Source organism: Phoxinus phoxinus (genome assembly GCF_949152265.1).
Source record: "Phoxinus phoxinus genome assembly, chromosome: 16".
NCBI classification, from domain to species: Eukaryota; Metazoa; Chordata; class Actinopteri; order Cypriniformes; family Leuciscidae; genus Phoxinus; species Phoxinus phoxinus.
In genome coordinates, this window is record NC_136891.1 from 14,473,603 (window position 1) to 14,497,988 (window position 24,386).

Below are 24,386 nucleotides of genomic sequence, written 5' to 3' on the forward strand. Positions count from 1 at the left end.
CCATTTTTAGGGTGGCGTAGCGAGAACATGTCGTATAATAAGACAGATGCAGATTTCTGAAACTTCAGCTGTTTAGCTTATCTCATAATAACTGATGCATTAATAATGTTTATTCACTGTGATCTTTATTATTAGTGGGGGATTCTGCACTAACTTGAGCAAAGATGAGATGTCTGAAATCCTATTGGGATTTGAACACAATTCAGGGCCACTAGTGCTCACCAAGGCATTTATTTGGTCATAAATTCAGTAAAAACTGATACTGAAGTAATATACAGTAGTATTATTGTGAAAATACAATTCAAAATAATTATTTTCTATTGTAATATATTTGTAATTTATTTCTGTGAACAAAGTTGAATTTTCAGCATCATTAATCCAGTCTTCAGTGTCACATGATCCTTCAGAAATCATTCTGATATGATGATTTGATGCTCAAGAAACATTTATGATTATTATTATTGTTGAAAAAAAGTTGTGCTGCTTCATATTTTTGTGGAAACACTTTTTCAGGATTCTTTGAAGAATAGAAAGTTTAAAAAAACAGCATTTATTTGAAATATAAATATTTTGTAACATCATAAATGTCTTTACTGACACTTTGGATCAATTTAATATTATTTATTAATATTTATTTATTTTTTTTTAAACTTTTTTTATTGATAATTTTATATTTAAATTGTATTTATGTAATGTCAAATCGCTTGGACATGGTTAGCAACTGAAAATGTTCTTGAGCTATAAAAATGTCACCCAGCACTAAGAATGCCACAACAAATAATAATTATAATTATTATTATATAAAAAAAGATAAATTAATTTTGAGATCTAAACATTGGCATTTTTTTTGGATTGTTTTGATTGGTATATGAAAATGAAAAGTACATTTTTTTTTTTAATGCAGCGTAAAAGTTGCTTTTAAACATGATTTAGTTTTGTTTTATTGATTAATTTAACATCATGAATGAAATTAGCATCTTTTTGTGAATTTGATTGTTTTATTTATATTTGTAAAACATAATTAATATATTAATAATCAGAGTAATTAATCTTGCAGTATATGCATTAGGGATGCACAATATATTGACCGGTGTATATATATCGGCAGATATATGTTAATTTTTTTATGTTATCGTTATCGGCCCAATAAGAAAATTTGGTCGATATATTAAAACCGATAAATAATAGATTATATCCTCCAGATGCGTACTGTTCAACATGATGCTTTTGAATTGCTTGAAATATGCTTGGAATCACCAAAAAAGGAAAATACGGTCAAGTGCAACATGCAGCTAGCAGCTAAAGTCTGTCATATCGGCTACATAACATTATAATGAGAAGAACATTATAATTGTGTGCTTGGGAAATGGCTTTTAATGGTGAGACTTTTGTTTTTGTAATCAGGCTCTCAAAAATTATATACAAATTTTGATTTAGATTTATAGGCCAATATTTCGGTTATCGACTTTAAAATATAACAAATGATCGGTTATCGGTGCATCCCTACTGTAGTATTGCATTGAGTGCAGTGTCCTGAAGGATGTGTGTGATGTGTGTTTCATCTGGTCAGTGTGGAGGCGGCTGTGGCAGCGTTCGCTCAGGCTCGGTCCCCGGGCATCTATAAAGGAGACTACCTGAAGGAGCTCTTCCGGCGCTATGGGGATGTGGAGGACGCCCCAGCCGCGCCCAATCTCCCCGAGTGGTGCTTCGATGACGAGGAGGATGGAGATGTGGATGACGACGGGAATTCCAGCGCTCAGGGGTCCGAGCCCAGCTCCTCTCACTCCAGTCAGGGCAAGAAGAAGAAAGAACGACTAAAAGTGGTGCGTAAAACTCATTTCAGCTCATGCTTTCATAGTCCTAAAGGAATATCCCTGGTCCGAGACAGCACGGCTCATCTGGGATACTAGTGATGAGTGTGTGGTTAGTGTGCACATGTGACTGTTGTGTGTGTGTGTTTCAGGGCGCTGTGTTTCTGGAAGGGGTGTCAGTCAAAGGAGTCTCTCAAGTCACGTCACAGCCCAAGCTCGGCAACATCCAGCGCAAATGTCAGGAGTTCTCCGAGTGGGACAAGTGAGTGTGTATGTGTGTGTGTGTGTTTTACACCCGCTGATGCTCACTAGCTCTGAGCCCGTGTCACTGACTTGTCAAGTAATGCAAAGTGTCAGGCGGTGAGGACTGGGAATGTGTGGGGTGTGAATAAGGGAAACACTTTACAATAAGGTTCATTAGTTAACATGAATTAAGAATGAACAACACTTCTATAGCATTAATTAATCTTAGTTAATATTAATTTCAATTTCAACATTTACTAATAAATACTGTTGTTTATTGATTTATTTTATTGTACTGTAAAGAACTTTGGATAAACTACGGTTGTGTTAAACTTGTGCTCTTATAAATAAAACTTGACTATTAAAATCAAAGGTTGTATTTGTTAAGATTAGTTTATGCACCGTGAACTAACATGAACAAACAATAAACAGCTGTATTTTTATTAACTAACATTAACAAATATGAATAAATAATACTGTGTCAAATGTATTGCTCATTGTTAGTTCATGTTACTTAATACATTAACTAATGTTAATTAATGAACCTTATTGTAAAGTGTTGTAAAGAACTAAACCTCTTAAAAAAAGCTCAATAAAATAAAGTGCTTATCCTACTGGAAATGTGGGAAACCTCGGGAGGTCAAACTGAATATTATATAAGCTGTTTTATTTAACTTTTACTTCATATGAGGTTGGACATTTTTGCAACCCTGTTACCAAATTAGAAATTTTCCTAGTAATAAACATATAATATAAATAACATTTATAAAATGTAACGAAAGAATAAATTACAATATAATAAAAATACACCAGAATGGGTAACAGGGTTGCATATGTTTGTCAAAAGTAAGGTGAAGGACATTTGTGCCTTTAAGCGCCTAATATTTAATTGGAAACATATTTGTCGCCTATTAATGGAACGTGTCTCAGCTGAGTTCTGCCGTGTGTTTTTATCCTGATAAAGCGGCAGCCATGATTACGTTCCTTGATGAGTGGAGATCAATTAAAACCAGCCAGCAATGTGTCCCATTATCAAACAAAATGTTTTTGTATGTGCTTGTCTGTCAGATCCGGGTTTCCTGGTGCTCAGCCCGTATCAATGGACCGCAGGAACATTCGTCTGTTGGAGAAGAACGCTTATAAAGTCAGCTGGAAAGCGGACGGCACTCGGTGAGTTCAGCGACTGAAGTAGTGTGTTGTTCTAAACACACGCTATGCTAACATATCAACACACTCTTAGCTCTTAGTTACACGCTTGCAGACTTGCTGCTGCGCTCTAGAACCTCAAGATTTCAGTAGAAAAACAAGCAAAGAGACTGAAAGAGGGCAATTAAACATGTATTGTACATGTTTTCAAGTTTTTTTTAGCCGTATTACACTTTTGTGGCAATTTATCTCTTGAAATCCTAAAGTATTTGCATGAAGTTACTCGTTTACTATTTTGCTGATTTTTTTTTACACTTTTCCATCTTCTCTCTGACCCTTACAGTTAAACATACTTTTTTTTTAAACATCTTGTATTTTGGATTTCAGTTTTGATTGAATTAGTTTGAATGATGCATTACTGATTTTACTGTTGGTTTAAAATATGAATGCGACTGTTCAAAAGTTTGAGGTCAGTAAGATTAAAAAAAGATACTTTTATTCATCAAGGACGCATTCAATTCAAAAGTGACAGTAAAGACATTTAAAATGATACAAAAGATTTCTATTTCGAATAAATGCTGACCTTTTGAACTTTATTTTCATCAAATAATCCTGAAAAAAATGTAAGCAGCACAACTTTTTTCAACATTTATAATAATCATAAATGTTTCTTGAGCATCAAATCCGCATATTATACTGATTTCTGAAGACACTGAAGACTGGAGTAATGATGCTGAAAATTCAGCTTTGATCACATGAATAAATTACACTTTAAAATGTATTTGAACAGAAAACAGTTATTTTAAATTGTAATAATATTTCACAATATTACAGTTGTCACTGTATTTTCGAACAAGCCTTGGTGAGCACAGGAGGAGGCCATGGAAGTAAAATAATGCCCAAATGTTTTTTAAAGTTTCCATTCCATAAGAAACTTCCTTCAAAAACATGAAAAAAATGTGTACTAACCCCAAACTTTTGAAGTTTATTATGATTAATATTAATACTCCCTCCTGTCTAATGCACCGATAGCGAGAAGTCAGGCCTAGACGAGATAAGTTAAATCAGGCCTTACAGCATTGGTTGAGGGGTTTTTTGGCTCCGTTTTTTATTTTTTATTTAACAAGATGCTAGTTTTTGTCTTTGAAATAGATTTAGTTAGCGATAATAACATTGATGCCTACATATTAGTACATTGAATGTTTTTCCATCGTTCTTTTGATGTTGTAGCACTCCTTCAAATGGTCGTCTTGAGTATAATTGTGTCGTGCGGTTTCTATAATGTTGGCGCAGGGCCGTTTAATGATGCTACAGGTCATTGTATGGCAGCTCTGCTTGAGCTTTTCTGCTGTAATGATGTGAGCTGTCTCTCTTCACTCCCGCTGGCTCATGCGCTCAAGCGTCTGCGTGAACATCATTAAACACTCATCCATAGGACGGATCTGCTCAGATGCACCACAGTTGGCACCTCGCAGAAGGTTTTATGCCATGGCAGCAGCGAATGAGCTGGTTTGGTGTGTCATAGGGATCCAAAATTAGCTGAAAGTTGAGCAGAACATCCGTGGCTCTTTGATCGAAAAACACTTGGCTCCGTCACTGAGACATTCAAAAGGCACAGCTGATCTCTTTAACTGGAGATCCGTTCTAACAAGCCCATTATCCTGTGCTTTGGCCACTGATGCATTTGCTCTGGGGACGTCCAGCAAAGCCCTCTGTAATAATGACCAAACGAGAGGCTCAAGCTCAAGGCAAAGACAGGGATTGATTTTTTTAAGAAGGGCTGCACAATTGTTTTTTTGATACCAGTGCTAATATATCCAAAACCATATTTTTTTTCCCTACCACTTTTCACTTTGGCATGCACTGTAAAAAAATTGCTCTTTCAAATTCTGGCAGTAGAGTCGCCAGCAATATACTGTAATTCTACGGTATGAATGCTGTGAAATTGCTTTACAGCTTATTACCGTTAAAACGAAGACATGCAACAAATTTCTGTGGTTATTTAAAAAAAAATAATGTTTTCATTTTTTTTCTTCATTTAACCTTTATTTAACCAGGTGAGCACATTGAGAACACTTTCTCATTTACAATGGCGACCTGGCCAAGATAAAAGCGTTGAGGTACAAAAAATCATAAAGTTACACATGTAATTACAAGACAAAAGTACACAGTAAACATAGGAATGCAGGTCAGCAGATCAAACATTTAAAATGTTGTACAAATAGTGCAAAAAGGTGTCAATATGCCATACAGTCAATGCAGAAAATAAGTGTAGAGGTCTAAGATGGAGAGATACTGTTGTCGGGTACAAAATGGCTATGCTTAGAACAATATGAAAGGTGGCAAATGGCAAAAAATGGCAAATGACCATGGCTGGATGGGGAGTATGCAAAAACAACAAAAAACAAAACAAAAACAGAGACAGCCATGGAAAATTAGAGTGTACTAATAATGATGGCAAAAGAGTGAGTCGGGTTAGCATGTACAATGGTCAGACAATAGATTCGTTAATAGTAATTTGAAGGTGGTTAGCGGGACAATGGATTCAAGCTTCAAAGATTTTTGAAGTGTTTACAATACACTCTAAAAAATGGTGAGGTAAAAAACAACCCAATTTGAGTAATTTTAGCAACACAGCTCTAGTTCAATAAGGGAACCACAAAATAGTTCGGTAACTAAAATCACACAGAGAAAAGACAACAGTAATAGGCTAATAAAAATGTGAACATTTGTTTATATGCAAGAATACCCAAAATGGACAAAAATATAATAAAATCGACGTGAACATTTGTAAGAAAAAGTGCAGAAAAGACAAACTCAAACTCTGTTGTATAGCTTATACAGTTAAACGAAATTGTGTTTTATAAGTTTAATAATCAACAATGTTTAAGAACAGATTTGACCAGTTATTTCGTTTATTTTTTTTCTCTCGCCAACGAGCACTTGACGCCCAAAACCATCAGGAATACATGGTGTGAAAGCCTTAATAAACAGTGACATTTAGGAATAAATTATGTGAATCAATAGGATTTTACCCTCTCTGTTTAATGCGTTGATAATAATCACTCACTTCACTCTCAAATGCTATTCCGGCTCGTTCAGTTCCTCATCAGTCACCGTTCGAGTCATTTGGATGTGAGAGAAAACACTCCGACCAAAACCTCAGCATTTTTTAAGAACGCTGCACCCTTGAGCAGTTTCAAATAAATAAATACATCTTCCACATATATTCCTGTCATGAGCATCCGCGAACACAGATAGGAAGATTTACTCGTACTCAAGCTCCTGTGAAAGTTCACAAATGCACCAGCCCACAATGCATTGGGTACTAGAGTACAAATCCGTAATACATTAATACAGTAGATCAGGGTTAAAAATTGGCTGTAGATTACCAGCAGTTGCTTACCGCGAAACATAGTGCCCAGAATGCATTGTTTTCTACAGCACATTACTGTTTTTAATGGAAAACAGTGTTACTGTCAGAAAAAAACAAACCTTTTAAAAACAATTTTACAGTGCAATTATTTGTGTGTGAGCAGACATTGTAAGCATTTGAGAGAAGACAAAGTCAGAAGTGTTCCCACTCATCAGTCGGTACGATACGTGACTGGGATATTGCAGTCTCGCATAATTCCCTGAAGACACCTTTATTGTCATCTAAAAGGCCAAGAGTGCATAATGACGTGGACAGGCGCGCTGAATATAAATTTGATGGCATGTGATCTTTAGCTCCTCACTGCTCTCTGAGAACACCACCCTGCCACATTCACAAGACAAGCACTGCTTAACTGAAGTCAGAAAGAAGACGTTTCTTAGCTCTGTTTTGCAGATTTAATTACTTTAAATCTTAGGGTTTCTACTCTATTTGATATCTTGCTTTTTGACATGTGAAAAGCATACTCGTGAGCACAGTCCAATGTGTCTGGGAATTATTCCACACCAGAATGGCTCTTTTGACTTTCCATTAGCACTGTGTCGACAGCTCTGTTGGCCCTGATATACTAATGGCGAAGTTCGCTTTCGTTTGCCACTTAGGGGGTCAAAAGTACTTAAAGGGATATTTCACCCAAAAATGAAAATTATATAATTTACTCGCCCTCAAGTTGTTCCAAACCTGTATACATTTCTTTCTTCTACTGAACATGTGAGTAACCAAACAGTTTATGGGCCCCATGGATGGCTGTCAAAACTGTTTGGTTACCCACATTCTTCAAAATATCTTCTTTTGAGTTCATCAGAAGAAAGAAATGTATACAGGTTTGGAACAACTTGAGTAAATGATGACAGAATAAAAATTTTTGGGTGAACTATCATTTTAAGTAAAATCATTTTATGCTATCCCAACGCCGTCCACACTGCTGAGGGCCACTTTTAGATGAATATGTATATAATAATCAAATAAACATAGAACAAAAATTACAGTGGTGAGAAAACGACAGTAAAGAAAGCATCGGATTGTAGCGATGTGGATATGGACACCAGCTTTGCAATTTGACACTCCATTCAAGTTACAGATAGAGCATTTTATACAATACATTGCTTTAAAACAAGCAGCTTTGAATTCAAAATGTATTTTCTACTATAATGCAGCTCGGCCATGTTTTAACTCTTGGACATTTGACCTCGATGGACTGAACGGAAGCAGATTTCCACCACCAATAGAAGGCGGAGCCTTGGAGCCACACCCACCTATTACATCATCACCACAGACCAATGGTGATGTGAAGATGTTTACCAGACTCCGGCAAGCCGTTTTAAACTTCAAACGCACTGATTGTCTTCTAAATGACGTCACGCCAGTTCTTTCTTTCATTTCAGGGCCTTTAAGCAGAGAAATGGGATAAATTGTTGCCTAGTAATGCAACAAGTAAGAACATGTAACGTTAATGTACCCGTAAGTGCACAGACTTTGATTTATATATATAAAAGATTTGGAGAGCCTAACCAAAGCCAAAGGTTCTGCCAGCCTGTCAAGAAAGCAGATAGCAGCTCAAGGTATATCTGGTGGCTATTCCAGCCTGACATCATGAGGGTTTCCATCGCCTGCCCTGAGGCCAACCCACTTGCCATTCATTTCCTAAAGGTGCAAGAAGTCTTCAGGTGTGGTTACATTTTCCATTCTCAGTGAATTTCCACAGTTTCAGTGAAGTCGTTTAAATAGTCGCTCCATGCAATCGGTAATTTTGCTTGAGGGCGAAAGATTTCCCCAATGTAGATTTGGTCTCTGGTTCAGGTTGGTCACGTGAATGTGCCGCGTTGACCAATATGAAGCTGCTTGGTTTGAAAGTGACTTCGGTGTGAGCTGTGCTTCACACATCCCTACACTATTGATCTTTTTGCCCACAAAATGTTACTACATCTTTAAACCCGTTTCTAAGTCAGTGGTTCTGCCATGGTACGGTGGGACTGGAAGAGTTATTTTACATCTCGAAGCAGCTTATATCCCTAAACTCATGTGCCTCTCTTTTGAGAAGGTCCTCCTTTTGCTTTGTGTCCTGTTTGTGTTTTGGTTTTAAATCTTACGTTTATCATCTGTGCTGGAAACATGTCTGAAAAGAACACCCCTGCAGTGATTGCTCAATTTCACTTGACTAAACCTCACCTGGCTCTTTTTTTCTTTGTTCAATTATACCTATTATGACAAGTGTTTATCTTAATTTTTCTGCTGGAAGTGAAGCACATGAAACAAGGCATTGTTGTTAATCATCGCAGCTCATCAATTCCTGCAGTTTCAGTGCCAACGGGATGCGTGTTCTCAATCAGGGTTTCTCTTTTTTAGTTGATCATTTCTGCTCATAAACAGAGAAGAACTGAGAAATTTGTCCAGAGTTGTTTCCGTCTTGTTCTTTCTCGTGTTGTAGCCATAAATCTTCTGTTTTTTGAACAGTTTGTTACTGTTAGTGTCCCCAATGTATTTTCTGGTCTCTCTGCCGAACCCTTTTGCATCACCATTAATCAAAAGTTTGATTTTCACTTTTTAACTCTTTGGCCTAGAAACATAAATCTCTTTGAAACTTCACTCAGCAATATGAGCGTCATATTGAGATGTTGAAATGTTTCTTTTAACTATGCTTCTAACAGATCTTCTCCAGTTTTTACCAAAATTAGTAGTACCGTCACACAGAAATGACCATTTCCAAATTCACTCTTCTAGACCCCTAACAAGCACAGCAAAAACAGAAAACAGTTTATCGTAATGAAACTTGGTTGGCGTCACTGGTCTGATCTAGGGATGCATGGTATATATATTTTATAGCATGATATGACTTAGTATGATTTTCAAATTTATAAGGCTGCGAATAAATTAAACGTATGCACTGCAGGTTTCAGAGTGAAGAACGGCACTGGGTCCATTTGCACGTGAGCTTCAGCTTAATGATAGTTAACAAAACCATACAATAACATTAAGGAATGGCTAAAATAACTAAAAATGTAAAACTGTTTTAAAAAAAATTATATAGAGTTTAATTTTTTTCATAAAAGTAATAAAAAATACAAAAACACAACTCACTTTAACTAAAATTAAAATAAGAACACAAGATACATTTTTTTATTAAAATATGAATAGAAATATAATAGTATCTTAACGGATGCTAAAATAACACTGGTGTGCACATGTAAAGTATGTTCATGTTATGAGTTGGTCAGAAATCCTCACTCTGTCTCTTGTGTTTTTACAGGTACATGATGTTAATAGATGGAAAAAACGAAGTCTTTATGATTGACAGAGACAACTCGGTCTTTCACATAGCCAACCTGGAGTTTCCTTTCCGGAAGGATCTTCGCATCCACCTTTCCAACACGCTTTTGGATGGGGTGAGTTATTGCAGGGTTTGAAAGCCTGATAATCGGGTTAGGAAGAGAGGATCTTCTCTATTCCTGTACTTAATGGATGCCTACAGGTTTGGCTTACATGAGAGGTTTAGAAAATAAGCCAGTGTTGTGAGTTAATTCTTTAAATGTTAAAGAGGATCTTGCTCTCAAAGCATTTATTAGCTCACTCGAAGCATCATGCACAGCACTGGAGACATAGCAAGGGTGGGTTTCACATATAAAGCTTAAATTAAGCACAGCTTGATCCAGGTTTGACTTTTAATTTGTTGCAAGTTGTGTTGCACCACTTAAAGGGATATTTCCCCTAAAAAAAAAAAAATACCCCATGATTTTTTCACCCTCAAGCCATCCTAAGTGTATGAATTTCGTTTTTCAGACAAATGCAATCGGAGATATATAAAAAAATATCCTGGCTCTTTTCAAGCTTTATTATGGTAGAAATGGTTTGATAAAGCATATTTTTTTTACAAAACTCATGGCTTCGCTTCAGAAGGCCTTTATTAACCCCCGCAGAGCTGTATGGAGCACTTTTATAGTGGATAGATGCACTGTCCATTCACTCCCATTATAAAGCTTGGAAGAGTAATGATATTTTTTTATATATATTTTATGTAACTGTGTTCATCTGAAAGAAGATAGTCATATACACCTAGGATGCCTAGAGGGGGAGTAAATCATGAGGTAATTGTAATTTTTGGATAAACTTTTGTAGCCTTATGTAACTAACAGTAAAAATAAGTTTCCATTGAAATAAGATACTTAATCATGAAATAACATTTTTGTCAATTATGTTCAGAAACTTTCTTTGAAATGAACAAGGAGCAATGAATAAATACTGCATAAGAAATTACATTTATTTATTATGACTAATATTATTTGACACGCACTACAGACCGTTGCACACAATAGCTCGCTGTTTCGCTCGGTTTCATTTTGAAGAGCCGCCAAGTCATTTATTAACATAATGTTCTCTCTCTTAAAAGGTAAGCAAGTGTAAATGTCAGCATTATCATATATTTCCAAAGGATTGAAGTCTGTCAGGTAAAACAAGAGCTCATCGATGCAGTTCAGTCTGTCTGCTATTTTCTTCCAAAACGCTCATCTCCTCGTCTAGTGTAACGCTCATCTCCTCGTCTAGTGTAACGCTCATCTCCTCGTCTAGTGTAACGCTCATCTCCTCGTCTAGTGTAACTTTCATCTCCTCGTCTAGTGTAACGCTAATCTCCTCGTCTAGTGTAACGTTCATCTCCTCGTCTAGTGTAACGTTCATCTCCTCGTCTAGTGTAACGCTCATCTCCTCGTCTAGTGTAACGCTCATCTCCTCGTCTAGTGTAGCGTTCATCTCGTCTAGTGTAACGTTCATCTCCTCGTCTAGTCTAACGTTCATCTCCTCGTCTAGTGTAACGTTCATCTCCTCGTCTAGTGGAACGTTCATCTCCTCGTCTAGTGTAACGTTCATCTCCTCGTCTAGTGTAACGCTCATCTCCTCGTCTAGTCTAACGCTCATCTCCTCGTCTAGTGTAACGCTCATCTCCTCGTCTAGTCTAACGCTCATCTCCTCGTCTAGTGTAGCGTTCATCTCCTCGTCTAGTGTAACGTTCATCTCCTCGTCTAGTGTAGCGTTCATCTGCTCGTCTAGTGTAACGCTCTTCTCCTCGTCTAGTGTAACGCTCATCTCCTCGTCTAGTGTAACGTTCATCTCCTCGTCTAGTGTAACGCTCATCTCCTCGTCTAACGCTCATCTCCTCGTCTAGTGTAACGCTCATCTCCTCGTCTAACGCTCATCTCCTCGTCTAGTGTAACGCTCATCTCCTCGTCTAGTGTAACGTTCATCTCCTCGTCTAACGCTCATCTCCTCGTCTAGTGTAACGTTCATCTCCTCGTCTAGTCTAACGCTCATCTCCTCGTCTAGTGTAACGCTCATCTCCTCGTCTAGTGTAACGCTCATACTCGTCTAGTGTAACGCTCATACTCGTCTAGTGTAACGCTCATCTCCTCGTCTAGTGTAACGCTCATCTCCTCGTCTAGTGTAACGCTCATCTCCTCGTCTAGTCTAACGCTCATCTCCTCGTCTAGTGTAACGCTCATCTCCTCGTCTAGTCTAACGCTCATCTCCTCGTCTAGTGTAACGCTCATTTCCTCGTCTAGTGTAGCGTTCATCTCCTCGTCTCTAGTGTAACGCTCATCTCCTCGTCTAGTGTAACGTTCATCTCCTCGTCTAGTGTAACGCTCATCTCCTCGTCTAGTCTAACGCTCATCTCCTCGTCTAGTGTAACGCTCATTTCCTCGTCTAGTGTAGCGTTCATCTCCTCGTCTCTAGTGTAACGCTCATCTCCTCGTCTAGTGTAACGTTCATCTCCTCGTCTAGTGTAACGCTCATCTCCTTGTCTAGTGTAACGCTCATCTCCTCGTCTAGTGTAGCGTTCATCTCCTCGTCTCTAGTGTAACGCTCATCTCCTCGTCTAGTGAAACGCTCAGCTCCTCGTCTAGTGTAACGCTCAGCTCCTCGTCTAGTGTAACGCTCATCTCCTCGTCTAGTGTAGCGTTCATCTCCTCGTCTCTAGTGTAACGTTCATCTCCTCGTCTAGTGTAACGCTCATCTCCTCGTCTAGTCTAACGCTCATCTCCTCGTCTAGTGAAACGCTCAGCTCCTCGTCTAGTGTAACGCTCATCTCCTCGTCTAGTGTAACGCTCATCTCCTCGTCTAGTGTAGCGTTCATCTCCTCGTCTAGTCTAACGCTCATCTCCTCGTCTAGTGTAACGCTCATTTCCTCGTCTAGTGTAGCGTTCATCTCCTCGTCTCTAGTGTAACGCTCATCTCCTCGTCTAGTGTAACGTTCATCTCCTCGTCTAGTGTAACACTCATCTCCTTGTCTAGTGTAACGCTCATCTCCTCGTCTAGTGTAGCGTTCATCTCCTCGTCTCTAGTGTAACGCTCATCTCCTCGTCTAGTGAAACGCTCAGCTCCTCGTCTAGTGTAACGCTCAGCTCCTCGTCTAGTGTAACGCTCATCTCCTCGTCTAGTGTAGCGTTCATCTCCTCGTCTCTAGTGTAACGTTCATCTCCTCGTCTAGTGTAACGCTCATCTCCTCGTCTAGTCTAACGCTCATCTCCTCGTCTAGTGAAACGCTCAGCTCCTCGTCTAGTGTAACGCTCATCTCCTCGTCTAGTGTAACGCTCATCTCCTCGTCTAGTGTAGCGTTCATCTCCTCGTCTAGTGTAACGTTCATCTCCTCGTCTAGTCTAACGCTCATCTCCTCGTCTAGTGTAACGCTCATCTCCTCGTCTCTAGTGTAACGCTCATCTCCTCGTCTAGTGAAACGCTCAGCTCCTCGTCTAGTGTAACGTTCATCTCCTCGTCTAGTGTAACGCTCATCTCCTCGTCTAGTCTAACGCTCATCTCCTCGTCTAGTGTAACGCTCATCTCCTCGTCTAGTGTAACGCTCATCTCCTCGTCTAGTGTAACGCTCATCTCCTCGTCTAGTGTAGCGTTCATCTCCTCGTCTAGTGTAACGCTCATCTCCTCGTCTAGTGTAACGTTCATCTCCTCGTCTAGTGTAACGTTCATCTCCTCGTCTAGTGTAACGCTCATCTCCTCGTCTAGTGAAACGCTCAGCTCCTCGTCTAGTGAAACGCTCAGCTCCTCGTCTAGTGAAACGCTCAGCTCCTCGTCTAGTGTAACGCTCATCTCCTCGTCTAGTGTAGCGTTTATCTCCTCGTCTCTAGTGTAACGCTCATCTCCTCGTCTAGTGAAACGCTCAGCTCCTCGTTTAGTGTAGCGTTCATCTCCTCGTCTAGTGTAACGCTCATCTCCTCGTCTAGTGTAACGTTCATCTCCTCGTCTAGTGTAACGCTCATCTCCTCGTCTAGTGTAACGTTCATCTCCTCGTCTAGTCTAACGCTCATCTCCTCGTCTAGTGTAACGCTCATCTCCTCGTCTCTAGTGTAACGCTCATCTCCTCGTCTAGTGAAACGCTCAGCTCCTCGTCTAGTGTAACGTTCATCTCCTCGTCTAGTGTAACGCTCATCTCCTCGTCTAGTCTAACGCTCATCTCCTCGTCTAGTGTAACGCTCATCTCCTCGTCTAGTGTAACGCTCATCTCCTCGTCTAGTGTAGCGTTCATCTCCTCGTCTAGTGTAACGCTCATCTCCTCGTCTAGTGTAACGCTCATCTCCTCGTCTAGTGTAGCGTTCATCTCCTCGTCTAGTCTAACGCTCATCTCCTCGTCTAGTCTAACGCTCATCTCCTCGTCTAGTGTAACGCTCATCTCCTCGTCTAGTGTAACGCTCATCTCCTCGTCTAGTGTAACGCTCATCTCCTCGTCTAGTGTGTCGCTCATCTCCTCGTCTAGTGTGTCGCTCATCTCCTCGTCTAGTGTAACTCTCATCTCCTCGTCTAGTGTAACGCTCATCTCCTCGTCTAGTGTAACGCTTATACTCGTCTAGTGTAACGCTCATCTCCTCGTCTAGTGTAGCGTTCATCTCCTCGTCTAGTGTAACGCTCATCTCCTCGTCTAGTGTAACGCTCATCTCCTCGTCTAGTGTAAGGCTTATACTCGTCTAGTGTAACGCTCATCTCCTCGTCTAGTATAACGTTCATCTCCTCGTCTAGTCTAACGCTCATCTCCTCGTCTAGTGTAACGCTCATCTCCTCGTCTCTAGTGTAACGCTCATCTCCTCGTCTAGTGAAACGCTCAGCTCCTCGTCTAGTGTAACGTTCATCTCCTCGTCTAGTGTAACGCTCATCTCCTCGTCTAGTCTAACGCTCATCTCCTCGTCTAGTGTAACGCTCATCTCCTCGTCTAGTGTAACGCTCATCTCCTCGTCTAGTGTAGCGTTCATCTCCTCGTCTAGTGTAACGCTCATCTCCTCGTCTAGTGTAACGCTCATCTCCTCGTCTAGTGTAACGTTCATCTCCTCGTCTAGTGTAACGTTCATCTCCTCGTCTAGTGTAGCGTTCATCTCCTCGTCTAGTGTAACGCTCATCTCCTCGTCTAGTGAAACGCTCAGCTCCTCGTCTAGTGTAGCGTTCATCTCCTCGTCTAGTGTAACGCTCATCTCCTCGTCTAGTGTAACGCTCATCTCCTCGTCTAGTGTAACTCTCATCTCCTCGTCTAGTGTAACTCTCATCTCCTCGTCTAGTGTAACGCTCATCTCCTCGTCTAGTGTAACGCTTATACTCGTCTAGTGTAACGCTCATCTCCTCGTCTAGTGTAGCGTTCATCTCCTCGTCTAGTGTAACGCTCATCTCCTCGTCTAGTGTAACGCTCATCTCCTCGTCTAGTGTAAGGCTTATACTCGTCTAGTGTAACGCTCATCTCCTCGTCTAGTATAACGTTCATCTCCTCGTCTAGTCTAACGCTCATCTCCTCATCTAGTGTAACGCTCATCTCCTCGTCTAGTCTAACGCTCATCTCCTCGTCTAGTCTAACGGTCATGTCCTCGTCTCGTTTCCGTGTGTGCAAAACATGTCCTCTAATGTACCAGCGATCCATGTCTCCACTGAGATGAGTCGCCTAATCCAGCTTTATATTTGATGTACTTTTTTATTTATTGTAAATATATTTATCGTATCTCAGAGGCCTGACACCACGTCTGCTTTACTCAGTCTGTCACGATTAATTTTAGTGTCCAATTATGCCTTTTTTTCTTATTATTTAAACCTCAAGAGCAGGAAGTTAAAGGTAATCCCTAACTGTGATTTAATCTAAGTTTAAAGTAATGAAACAACAGGATTTAGTTAATTGAAGTTTAATTAATTTTAAGTTAATTAGGTTTACGGTAAAAAAAAACAAGATTACAATGAGGGTTTCATGTAAACCTGATTTTAATTATTAGATAAATCACGATTTAATCAATGTTTAAGATCAGTCCTTTTTGGTGCAACAAAAATATTTTTAAGGCTGTGTATATATGCCAAAACATCGATTTAAACATAAATTACTTAGCATTTTTTAAATAAATGACTTTAAATGTTGAAGGTCCAGAGGTCTGAGAACACGAGTGAAAAATGCTTTGGCAAGCTATTTTAGTAGAAATGAATGTCTCTTCAGTGCATCCTGTGCTCAAATAAGTCTAAATTGCGATTTCACAAACGTGATGTGGAAAACAAAGAAACAGAAGAATGGTTTGTTCACACCAAGACTGACACTGGTACAGTGTATTCCTCTAATGAATCCCCAGACACCTTTAGCCGCTCTACTGTTTGACTGACTAGCGCAGAAGAAACGTCACTCTCGTTTCACCATTAAAACTGTTATACTCTGCAGCATGTAGGCTATCTATGCTCTCAACCTTATATGAAGTGATCCCATGCTTCAGTCTGTGTGTCCAGTGCAGTCTAGTCTGTTTTTCTTTCATAAAAGTGTTTTTCACCAGTGTAATCAACTTCGGCCACAGATCGGTGTTGACTGTTTAAAAAAAAACAAAAAAACTCGACAGGTCAGGCATTTGGACCCCACATATTAACCGAACAAGACTAAATATCTTAATTTTGAGAGTTTATTCAAAATCACATTGTTACATCATGTTGATTTTTATTAGCTGGATTTATGGGCAGTAGATATGTATTTCTTATCGTCTTCATCTTTTTTTTGCAGGAGATGATAATCGACAAAGTGAACGGCCAGCCCGTCCCACGCTATCTCATCTACGACATCATTAAATTTACCGTGAGTGCCTTTTAACAACAATAGCAAAAACACTGTCCTGTTTGTTCTTTATGTAATTAATAATTACTGTTGGCAGTAGACCTAATGCAAAATGACAACGAGCAGGAACAGAGGTGTCTCACCCAGCAATTCAAATTGGCATTTGGTATTATTTACTATCCATGATGCTTTTCCAAACCTGTGTGAAACACAAAAGGAAATGTTTAGTGTAAGATACTGTCAGCTCCAAAAAAGGACAAAAAGCACCAAAAAATATAAAAGTATCATAATATTAATTATTATGGCTACTTTATTTCTTCTACGTAGCAGCTCTCAGATTTTATTAGCAAGTGGATTACATTCAAACATGGCACTTTTAGACACGGCAGGCTTGAATTTATTGATGATCTTCCCCTGTATATTCTTCCTCTCAGCCAAATTATGGTTGTATGGCTTCAGAATACTTGTAATATAGCACATAAATCAAGTAGACTGCATAAATATTCTTTAAAAAAAATCTATTTGTGTTTATGCTCAGAAGAAAGAAAGTCATATAGGTCATGAAACGGCATATGGAGCCAATTTTACATCTAGAATGTGACATTTATTCATGAAACTGCTTGGTGACATCAAGCGAAAAGGAAATCAATTGAAGTAAGTTTGATTTGTAGAGCACTTTTCACAACATGTATTGTTTCAGAGGAGCTTTAAGGTAGGGTTGATTTTCTGTGAATCTTTTCTCCCTAAATCGAAGCTGTGCGAGTTGGTGAGATTTATCCTGTTTTTTTCCCTCTGTGAAATAGCATGCAGTGCTAAATCATTCACAGTAAGACCAGGAATGTGTATTAGGACAGAAAATAGAGTCTGGTTTGATTTCATATTGACTGGTGTCTATAAATTGTGTAGGTCAGTTCATTTTAGGTTATAATTCACATTCATCTTAGTTTTGGCAGTGAATGAGTATATCTTAGCTTGTTCTTGCATCATTTTCTGCAGTACGCTTTAAATAAATCTAGGCAATCACCCTCTGCACCGTGTGCATTTGAGACAGGACGCGTGGATTCGTCTTGCTTGGTTACCGTGCCGAAAGGAACATTTTTCCAAAAATGCAACGCTGATCCTTCATTTTTAAGATTGATGCCACAGGCAACCCGTGGATAAATATAGACGGCACATTAATTGAGCTTGGGAAGACTAATATTCAATTCAGTTATAGTGCTCATGTGTGCATTAAGCACGTGTCATCAACTTTATTTATTATGTTTTCATTTAAAATATGAGTACATTAAAGACTAATGCAGATATGTCTCTTAAAATGTATTTTTTTCCCTGAGCACTGCTGGAGTTCTCCTTCACAACCAGCGTGCAGGAGATTCTTGAGTGTGTTGCGTTGTCTCTCTGCATTGGTCGAGTGTGTTGTGGATGGGTTATTACACTAGAAGAGCTCTTCTCTTACTCCCCTGCAACACAGACTTTGTCAAATTCTGTTTTAGGCTTTTTGAGTTTCAGATATTAAAAATAGTTGGTTATATGTCCATAAAATTATTTGTACTATACACAACCGTTTAAACTTTTGAGGCTGGTAAGATTTTTTTAATGGTTTTTATTGTTCACCCTAATAAACAAGTCAAGGTGACAGTGTTCTTTGTCTTTTCAGTTATGAAATGTATGTGCTGAATCATATTTATATTGTTTTAGGAAGATACGTAAATTTGGCAATAACAGAAACTTAAAAGCATACAACTTTGACGCTAGATTAAATTTGCACTATGGGGTTATTTTAGAAATAGTCTTCACAATAGCACAAGACAATTTGATTTCAAATGAGTTTGAATGTATCAGTGACCGTATGTAACAGGTGAGCTCTCAGGTTATGATGATGCAGGCTGTTGTATCCCTATTCACCCTCTCATAACATTAGACACATTTTACTGTTGCTGCTGTCTGTCTTGTCAATCGTGTTGTATTATGAACGAGTGTGCTGGCAGCTTTTTTAATTGTAATCGTGAGCGAAAGTTTTCTAGCATCACAGTGCGCAGCTGGCTTGCAGTGCAGACCCAGTTTGACTGCATTTGTGTGTCAAAATAACATTTATTTAGCAATTCATGTTCAGAAATATACGAGAATATTTTAAACACAAAATATTTTGCTGTATCGACCCTCCCCACAGTTAAAACGGTAATATGTCAAAATTTTGCTGCACTGAAATGCTGCAAATTGACATCATCAACTTTGAGCCTGAGTTATACAAAAACGATTTGAGATATCAAAATGATTTTGTCAGCATTGGTCTGGTGATGATCCATGTCAAATTTGGTGAAGATCGAACAAACCATCTAGGAGTTGTTAGAAAAAGTAGTTTTTGGACACAACTCAAAATGGCGGACAGACAAAATGGCCAACCGTTGAAAATCGTATACCATTGTATTCTCTTGGACCCAAGGAATAGAAAGAGATGAGATTTATGGACGAAATTCAAAAAAGAAAATTGTAGATGTAGATGTGCAACGGAGCACATGGTACATAGAAACAAACAAAACAAAGCCATGTGCTCACACAAAACACGACACGAGAACACAGCCAATAAGAGCTCTCACCGACTGCGTGTCCACACAAAACGTGCTAACGCGTGCTAACACAGAACAAGACAAGAACCCCTGACAAGTGAACACAGAAAACACTCAACCTGTGCGCTCCCAACAAAAGACAAAACACGGAGCATGAGTGTCCAAACCCCGACACAAAACCGAAAGCGAACTAGACATTGTGGTGACTTTGGCAAGGTCAAGCTCCACTAAATTTCACTTGTAAAATATAACCATATCATTGTATAATATAGCTTTTAAAGAGAATAGTCCCTGTAGTGTGAAGAGTTAAGCTGGTCCTCTTGGATGTGTGGCATATGGTATAAAAACAAAGGATTGTGGCGTTACTCTTTGCTTGGCCAAGACTTCCTGTCGTTCATATGAATCCCCCTGCTGTGTTCTGGCCTGTTGTAGGTCTGCTTCTCCTGTGTGTCCCTGTTGGGCTTGGCAGGCGATACCTTACCCCTGCCTTCTCATGAATCAGTGTTTCCAATAATACAGTTGCATCTTGATAGGAGGAGGGATCTTGAGGGAGAATGGATTTTAATATATCAATTGTTCTCACACATCATCTCGATAATCTTGTAATATACCAGGTTGCATTGACAGAACTGGCATTTATTTGTGCAGATTGGACTTCTGTTAAATGTGTCTCCGCCTCCCCAGACAGCATTTTAAGGAATCGCAATCATGCGACACAAAGCCGGTTCCAAAAGTTAAACAGCGTAATTATGCCGTTTTCTGAGCAGGGCTGTTTTCTCGGAGGAAGGAAAGGAAGCAGTGGCATCTCTGGAAAATTCAAATGAGGAAATAATTGACACTACAAAAAACACACTTAAAAAAATAAGACATCAAATGGTGTGTAAAGCAGTTATTTTTCAACAGCAGATAAAGTTGCAGAGGAAACCAGCGTCTCGCTTTCCTCTCGTGAGCTCATTGCGTTCTCTTTGAGGTCCTATAACTGACATGAATATGAGGGTGGAGCGGCAAAATCCAGGAGAGAATTTCCTTGAGATGAAGCGATGCCGCGATTCTTCCGATGATTGCCTGTTTGTCATTGTGCCAGTGGAGTGATGGCAGCCGTGTGCTAATGGCCTAAAAGTCTTTTAAAAAATACTAAAAATATATATGCAGCTGTTTTCAACACTGATAATAACCATACATGTTTCTTGAGCATCAAATCAGCATATTAGAATGATTTCTGAAGGATCATGTGACACTGAAGACTGGAGTAATGATACTGAAAATTCAGCTTTGATCACAGGAATAAATGTTATAGTTATTTTTAATTGTAATAATATTTTGGGGGGAAATTGAACGGCTCAAGAGTCTGGATCAAGGAAATTGATACTTCTGTTTTCTGTAGCAGCATTCAATTGTTTAACAATACAGCCAAAGACATTAGTAATAATGATTAAAATGATTATTGATGTTTAAAAATTTATTTTAATCAAATCTTTCCCTGTTATGGTCTCTTAAGAAAACATTGCATCATCTCACCCTTAAAATATGCTAATTTGGTGCTGTTCTGCTTAATATCTTCTCAGTTAATAATGCTTATGTGCAGCACAAGAGGAGGAAGATAATTTTTTGAAGAACAGAATTTATTTGATATATTCATTTGTAATCAGTCTATGATTTTAATCTGTTTAATGCAACCCTGAAAAATTGGTTTCTTTAAAAACTATTTCAGTTATTCTAGACTTCAATAGTGGAATTGATGGAAAATATTTAAATAGGGAAAGTTAGAGTAAATTACAGTACAAAAAACAACAACAACATGCTAAAGCTATTTACATGGATAGCCGGTTACATTTTACAGGTTTTGGAAGCCAATTGTTCATCTTATTACAAGTAAGAATTTGTTCACTTGCTAATGAATTTGATGGATTTTCTGGTCGGGCTCAAACAACTACTGTTAAACTGGTCAAGATTCAGATGAATTAAGCTACTAAACTATCCCTGATTGCTGTTGCGGCTTTTATAGCTGAATAATAATAAAAAAAGACTGTTCAAAAGTATACATATGCCAGATTCTTAATCAAGTGCACAACATTTTTTGATAGATGATAGATTGATAGATTGTTCAAGAGTCCCTTTGTTTGTCCTGAACGGTTAAATTTCTCACTGATTTCTCTCAAAATCCTCCAGGTCATCCACATTCATTGGTTTTATAGCATGTTCTGCGTATTTCAACACTTTCCAATATTAGCTATGTTTCCAACCAAATTTGCAAATTTAACTTATGTGCAAAATTGGAATGTTAAAATATGAAATATCTCATAAAACATTTGCAAATAAAGCACAGTTTCCATCCCATGTGTTCAAGAGAACAAAATCGTCACTTCCTGGGAAATTGGCACAAAATATCTGTAATAAAAATGGAAGTTTCTGCAATCATTGAAAAAATCAAGGCTCTTTTTTTCCTCCATCATAAATGAGTTGCGTCTCAGAGTGGCAGATGAAACACAGTAAACGCTGTCATGATGTCTTGCGTTGGGATGCTGGTGTTTGAGAACACAATCGTGAGAGACGCGGGAGGAATTAAACCAAATCATTCTCATGACAGACTTTGACTCAGGCGTTTCAGAGCCACTAAACCAACATTTGAGATGCTGTGATGCGATTGGTTAGTCCAGCTGGTTAGTCCAGTTATCCAATCACGTCCTCTGTTGAGGCAAAGTCATGAGTTGTTTTGTTGTTGTTGCGCATCGAGGGATTTATTCAGTACATTTGCTTCCAGCATAGTTTATGATCATGTCTTCTTATCAGATTGAAAAATATTCCACACTGGGATTCCATCCAGAGTTTTGCTTTTCTGAAGATGTGAAACTGTCTCTGATGGGTCACTCATAGAAAAAAAAACTCACATGCCATGGGGGTTAATTAAATTTTTTCGTTAAACTTTGGTGTACCCATGTTAAGTCCAAAGTACAAATCATACCATGGTTATGGATGGCTGCGCTACAAATAATTTGAAGTTCAGGCAATATCAGAAAACGGCAAGGATGAAAAGATATTGAGAATAAGAATCCATATCAGTATCAATGAGAAACTAGAATTAGTTTGCGTCCACACACCTGACATGTTTATCTTGCAGTTATTCCAGCACTTACTGTACTTGCATGTTCATTCATTGACACGTCTCGTCGGTCTCTATCTCTCTCATGCTGGCACAGTCGTCAGCGTTGTTGCTCAATAGGGATAAGTTCTTTGAAAAAGCCTGATATGCTGTCCCCGTACAAATTTTTGCACAATTTTAGTTTTTTTAGTACTGCAACTTTGCTGTGCGTCGTCTCAACGCAACAAAAGATGTGATGGGCTACTCGTCACAGAACATGCAGGTAAAAAGGCACAAAATTTTTAATCATAACATATACATTTAAATTGTCGCCACTTCCGATCTCACCAAAAATATAACTCACAAATTAATATTTATATCCAGACTGTGAACAGTTATAGTCGCAGTCTGTAGCCCTGGTTATGTCATAAGTGAACAGTTGACAAAGAAACCGGATGCGTGTCAGTATATTCGGTCTGTGCATTTGGTCTTAAAGTGATAGCAGACTAATATTCCTACTGTTGTTTGTGTCATTAATGTTCATTTATGACAGCTTCTAGGATAAGCGTGCGTGTAAAGTGTGAGTACAAAACAGCATCTCCAGTAGCTCCCTTGAAAACCAGTCCAAAACGGTATGTGCACCCTTGATTAGGATTGTCTAGCAATATATTGATTATCGCAGAACTGCTGTATCGTCGTATTATCGGTATCGTGAGCCGTGTATCATATCGTGAGGTTCACTGTGATTCCCACCCTATTACTGAGCACCTCAACCACATATAATAACTAAAAGATCCAGTGTCATATATATATCTAACACATCAAATCCAATGATGGCTAGTTTAGTCCTCATTGTAAGAAAACAGTATCATGTAAACACTCTTTCCATGTAAACTGATTATTATTTGCGTTTGGACTGGACTAGAATCTTTCAACACTTCCACCATCTTAGATTGAGATGCATCTTATTAGACAGCTAGCGAGGCAGACACACAGCATCAGCTTCGGCCGTGTTTTGCCATCTGGCATCTAATCTTGTAAAGCCCAGAGATACTTTCGTTTCTGGTGTTCAAACACAACGTCTTTGCCTTTCAAACACACCACATGGCACTGAACACCCCTCATCCTACTGTATGATAAGTGATGGGCTTTAGAAGAAGAAACCGAGGAAAAAGCTGATTTGGGAGGCACATTTGAGATTTGGGTAAATACTAGTGGGGTCTCGAGTGGTAAACGCACTCAATGCGTCAGCACCAGTAAATGCACCAGAGCTCCCAGGGGCCGAGCGGTCAGCTTGCACTGTGGGGGCCCTGAGGTTCTGCTTCGTTTGGCAGTCTCTGGCCCAGAAATACTGAATGAAGAACAGCACTTATTTTAAAATACGTAAGCTATTTGTGTTTTCCTGATGATTTAGGCTTAAAGTTTCCTACCGGTTCTTACTTTCTATTTCTGTAGTGATGATTTGTGGCCTCTGGGATGTAGAAGAAATGAAAGCTAATAGTCCTGTCTTTTATTTTCCTTATTACACTCCTGGATGGATTGTGCCTGCTGTTAGTGTTATTTTCACGCACTGTTGGAGTTGTTTTATCCCCTGGTTCACTAAAGGAAATATGCAAATGAAGTAACAGCGCAAACACGCCCCTGGAATTAGTGCTGAATGTAAATTTCACAACATAATTCCTCTTCAACTAGGACACAGCAGACTAACATAGCAGACAGTTTGATGTTTCTGTTAGGCTTTCAGTTCTTCTGCACCTCAGATGTATTGAAGAAGGTCATCTGTGGATGATCCCAGTATATGGTTTGCAGCAAAATGCTCCTCTATTAGATGGACTCTGCTGTGTCAGAAGTGTGGCTGTTTGATATATGTGTTTGCTTGGCTCTGCAAAGATATCATCAGATAATGTCATCTGCTGCCGACTGCTGTTTACAACTAATCAAAATGAACCATTTCAATGTATTGATTATTTACGTGGTTTTCGTAAATCCTGGTGCCCCAACACTTTGCACATTTTGTTTGTCTCTCTTATCCGACACAGTCCGTTCAGTTCACGGA

General features: G+C 38.9%; 1 protein-coding gene across 1 annotated transcript in view; it reads left to right on the plus strand.

Moving 5' to 3' along the window:
- The window catches only part of rngtt (RNA guanylyltransferase and 5'-phosphatase), a 121,384-nt gene that overhangs the window by 20,859 nt on the left and 76,139 nt on the right, over positions 1-24,386 (plus strand). The window contains exons 6-10 of the mRNA XM_079639079.1: positions 1,571-1,823; positions 1,964-2,073; positions 3,123-3,224; positions 9,881-10,016; positions 16,634-16,705. Of these exons, the coding sequence (XP_079495205.1) occupies positions 1,571-1,823; positions 1,964-2,073; positions 3,123-3,224; positions 9,881-10,016; positions 16,634-16,705 (673 nt within the window). The remainder of the gene's footprint in view (positions 1-1,570; positions 1,824-1,963; positions 2,074-3,122; positions 3,225-9,880; positions 10,017-16,633; positions 16,706-24,386) is intronic.